This window comes from Enoplosus armatus, chromosome 15, assembly GCF_043641665.1.
Source record: "Enoplosus armatus isolate fEnoArm2 chromosome 15, fEnoArm2.hap1, whole genome shotgun sequence".
In the NCBI taxonomy this organism is placed as follows: Eukaryota; Metazoa; Chordata; class Actinopteri; order Centrarchiformes; family Enoplosidae; genus Enoplosus; species Enoplosus armatus.
Genome location: NC_092194.1, coordinates 22,512,798 through 22,517,797, shown reverse-complemented (window position 1 = coordinate 22,517,797; position 5,000 = coordinate 22,512,798). Strand labels below are relative to the sequence as shown.

Sequence of the window (5,000 nt, the reverse complement as noted above, 5' to 3'; positions counted from 1 at the left end):
CTTAGTCCCTCTAATATTAATAACTAAGGCAGGCTGCAGGAACCTGGTGTGGTTACCTGTTTGTGAAGACGTCCAGTTGTTTTTGTTAAATCTTAATAAATGTTAATGATGACGACAGCTAATGAAGTTAACTACTTAACGCCTCTAATAACCTGTCAAGCCTACTTACACCCGGCCCACCATCCAGCCCTGTTTGTCTCAGATTTCTCCACTCACCCTCCCTTTCCCATTCCTTCTCATCCTTCCCCCATCCCTCCCTCTTCTCATCCCTCCCCCATCCCTCCCTCTTCTCATCCCTCCCTCTTCTCATCCCTCCCCCATCCCTCCCTCTTCTCATCCCTCCCTCTTCTCATCCCTCCCTCTTCTCATCCCTTCAATCCGGTGCACACTTCTCTCGCACCTCCTTCTCTGTGGGCCTGTACACACCTGAGACGGAACCCCCACACTGAGTCTCTCTCTCTCTCTCTCTCTCTCCTCTTCATCACTCATAATAAATGTCTCTCTCTCCCTTTGATCCCAGACAGCGGCTGCAGCTCTTCTCGTCCTCCAGGGTTTCTTCTTCTTCTTCTTCTTCTTCTTCTCTCCTCTGTGTGATTGCTCTCATTATGAAACACAAAGGCGTCGGAGCAGCTCAGCTCGGCGGGAGCTCTGGCTCTTACAGCACGCCGCCGGGGATGATGAGAGGTTTTTTGTAAAGTCAATAGGGACGAAGTGTGTGTGTGTGTGTGTGTGTGTGTGTGTGTGTGTGTTTAAATGTACACCTCATGCTCTTGTGCTGTTTTACAGGAGCACTTTTTAAAAATCTTTATATATATATAATGTATATACTATATATACACACACACACACACACATATATATTATCAATATACATTTAAACCAGTCTAACCAGTATAAGCAGTCTCAATATAATGGATCGTATCTTTAGCTAGTTGTATTTCGGATCAGCTGTTTCATTCATGCTTCGCTAATAACATCCAATCATATGACTACAGGTGTGCAGCTCGACTATTATAACCTGTTACTCAGCTAATGCTAACTCGGTTTACTGCTGCAGCTCCTCCACCACCCCGCCTCCCCCTCTCAGTATACCCAGTGTTCCCAGTGTGTTCCCAGTACATCCAGCATGTTGTTACCTGTGGTCGGGGGTGTCCTGTCACCAGACATTGCAGCTCCAGAGTCTCTCCCTCCCTGATGGTGTAAACTCTCTCACTGTAGCGCTCCTCCTCCACGTTACAGGCCTGACCTGAGTGCACGATACGCACTGTAGGGGGCGCTGTGGACCAATGACAACACAGGAACAACAGGTTCAACATGTTAGCCAGAAGATCTTTAGCACACCTACCAGCCAATCAGAAATGGGTATTTCCTACAGCCACGACGTAATATTTGTTTAGTTAAACAGCAAATTCTGTAGTTTGAATGTGTCCTTTAAAACCTCCTGAACCATCAGAAGGCAACCGAGCGCCATATTGTTTCTTCTACTCACTGAAATGAGTCAAACTGAGAAAATAAAAGCATCTGCTTCCTGTGTGACTTTAAAAGGTAACTCCACACTCAAAATCTGCTACACCCCCCCCCCATCTGCCTACAACACAGGTTAACAGTTTTAAAGACTTTTTTCTCCTCATGCAACTTTCTTTAGACAAAATAAGCTTTAAACCTGCAGCAGCAGCTCTGATCCTCCCCCACACGCCTCACTGCTGCTACACGAGTCATTTCAGCGTCTTCATCGGCAGCTGAGACAGAAAACGTCTGATAGCAAAATAAAACTGTTTTATTGTCCGAGCGAACTCAGAGGAGCAGCTGGCTTCGTACTTTACTGCTCGCTGAAAACCTGCGTGAGAACCAGCTGCTAGCCTGCAGGATCATCTCTACCTGTTGTCATGGGAACCACACCGCGTGGCGTTTGAGTCCCCGATAACCGCAGTAAAGAACATCGTCCTCCAATGTCCCTGACATTTCACAGACTTAAAGTCCGGTCCTGAGGAGTGAACATGATGGAGGAATAAAAACAGGAGGTAAAGTTTAATAACTGCAGTAAAATGTCACCATGTCCCCTGAAGGTTTAACACGAGGTCGACCGGGTCATTAAAGCGGTTTGTTCGTACGAGACCAACAGACTTTTACATCAAACACTAAGAAAAAGTGATTCCTGTAGTTTTCATAACAATAATGTAAAATAACTTGTATTCTCTCAAAATACTGACTCGATGTTACAAGTTTCAGACGAGAGAAACAAGATCCAACAAATTTACAACTAAATATTAGTATAACTTAGAATAAGAGTTGTTTTTGATTGGTACTGTGTGTGTGTGTGTATCTGTAGTATATAAATACATGTATAAACAGTATGTATGTGTATCATCCAGTGTCATTTTGTTTGTTTTTGACCTATTTTAAAGGTGAATATATAATATTAAATCTATATTTCTGTTTGTGCATATACTATATATGTATGTATATATTCCTTATCTTATCTGTTCCCTTCTTTCTAACATACTGTATATTTTGTTATTGTGACTGAAATGTAAATGAGGGAAATTCAACTAAATATTATTCACAAAAACGTCCCACGAGGAACCATCACGTTCGTGATGTTTTGGACTTTGGAGACAAAAACTTTATGAAAGTACTTTCAAAGAGGAGTTCAGTTTGAATTTGAAGCAAACTGAACATCATGTAAAACACTTCTGTTTCACAGTAAAAGCCCTTCAGCAGCTTCAAAGTAGACGTCTTTCAGTTGCTTCACATTAAAAATAAATAAATAAAGTATATTTCACGTAAATGTAAAACAGTTAGGGAGGCATCAACTCAAAGTGCTGGATTGGGATCAGTGTGCATTTTCAGTAGAATGACTCAGGAAATGAGGACTGATGTTTCTTTTATCAACTAAAACTAAAAACACTACAGACGAGTCGATGTTGATCAGAGTTTTACAGATCTTGAATTTGGGGAATAAAAGACGACTGAGGTATCAGAGTCTGCAGGTGATCTGTGATCTTTCAGGAAGTCTCCAGGAACCACCTGGAATTTCAGGTCAGATTTGAGGCCAAACTCTGGTGAACAGTCTGTCTGAACCAGTTCAGCTAATTAAAGTTGTGAAATTATAAATGAGCAGCAGAGGAAAAAGGTCAGCAGGAAATTAATTTTTAATTGACAGGAGGTTTGGCGGTGTTAGGTAGAGCAGACGAGCTGCAGACTGGACCACTAACCCTGATCTGGATTCAGCTGCAGGCCTGCAAGTATGATGCTGTTTCTGTGTCAGCAGCTGCGAGGCATCCTGCATGTTGAACCACTCGTTTGTATTTTTACACTTTGCCTCTATTTTTGCCCGACATGCCTGCATCTGTGAGATACGGGACTCTGACTGGCGGACGTATCTGCACCGAACCGACAGACACTCAACACTTCCTGTATAAATATGACCTGCTGCTCTACAGCAGAGCCTCAACTAATCGTTCTCATTATTGATCAGTCAATGGTTTGTTCTAAATAATCACCAGCCTGGTGGTCTGATGACCTCACTGGCACAAACTTGGCCGGAAGGTGCACAAGATCCAAATTTTACCAACTGAGAAACCCAAACTCAGTATCCAGTGCTCTCTCTCATCACAAGCCAAGTGAGCCAAGATCTGACCAGAAAACCACCTGCAGATCTGACCTGAAAACCACCTGCAGATCTGACCCGAAAACCACCTGCAGATCTGACCTGAAAACCACCTGGAGATCTGACCAGAAAACCACCTGGAGATCTGACCTGAAAACCACCTGCAGATCTGACCCAGAAAATGGTGGTGGTGTTGTGGGTGATCTGGTTGTCCTCCTTTTTCTCTCTTTTTTATTTTTAGATTCTGGATTTTTGTGTCTCTCCGTTCTCTGATGACACTAATGTTTCCTGCTGATGTCATCAAACCCCAAAACACACACACAGACCTGACCCCCCCGACGGACTGATTCCTTCCCAGCATGCACTTCTTCAATCAGAGGCTCCGTCTGAAGAGGCCCAACACCTCCAACAGATTTCCGCTAGAACCACAGTGAAGTTTAGGTTTAACTGCAGTTGAGTTCAAGTAGAACCAGAATAGAGTTCAGATAGAACTAGAACCACAGCAGGGTTTACTCTGAACCCTGATACAACCACTATAGATAGAACCACAGTGGAGTTTGAGTATAACTACAGTAGAATGCCCAGGAGAGTTCAAGTAGAACCACAACAGAACCACAGTAGAGTCTAAGAAGAACTGCAGTAGAGTTTAAACAGAACCAGACCCTCAGTAAAATGTTTAGATAGAGGCACAACAGAACCAGATAGGAGTAAAAGTAGAACCATAATAAAACAGTAGAGAACAAGAGAACAAGAATAGAAACAAACCAGAAGTTCCCTCTAAACCTGCAGACCACTTTGTTGGGATGAAAGTCACCGACTCTCTGCTCTGGATTCAGGATACTAAACAACATCATCTAAAACTGGCAGCTGAAGTCCTCCACAGACCACATGGACCAGGTCTTCTGGACCCTCACGATGAATAATGAGGGTTTTACCGTGTATGAAGTAACTTTTGCAGCAGGAACTGTGCAGTTGTTGCATAAAACAGAAGCTGCATCACTGCATCACTGCACCCACATACACATGCAGCTCTCTGAGGGACTTCAGCCGGACTCTGTGGAGGTCTCTGTCTCTTTAAACTCTGAATCCACATCTGCTGTATTTCTTTTTCTCTTCTGAGAGAAAGGCTAACAACCCCTCCTGCTTCCAGTCTTTGTGCTAAGCTAGGCTAAAGACATCTGTGCCACAGAGGGCAGTAATATGGTTTCAGAGACCTCACCTGTTTACAGCCGTGCATGTCTGACAGAGTGACTAAAGTCTTCTCTGCAGGCGCGTCCTCGAGCTCCTGTCCATCTGCTCAGCATCTGTCTACAATCTGTTACAGTACCAGACAAGTACTGCAGTTCCCCACTGCAGTACTTGAGTATTTCCATTTTATGCAACCACATCA

At 43.7% G+C, this 5,000-nt stretch overlaps 1 protein-coding gene across 1 annotated transcript in view; it reads right to left on the bottom strand.

The window, feature by feature from the left end:
• The window catches only part of mdga2a (MAM domain containing glycosylphosphatidylinositol anchor 2a), a 79,066-nt gene that overhangs the window by 49,171 nt on the left and 24,895 nt on the right, over nucleotides 1-5,000 (bottom strand). Inside the window, exon 2 of the mRNA XM_070920378.1 lies at nucleotides 1,137-1,276. Coding sequence (XP_070776479.1) covers nucleotides 1,137-1,276 — 140 coding nt within the window. The remainder of the gene's footprint in view (nucleotides 1-1,136; nucleotides 1,277-5,000) is intronic.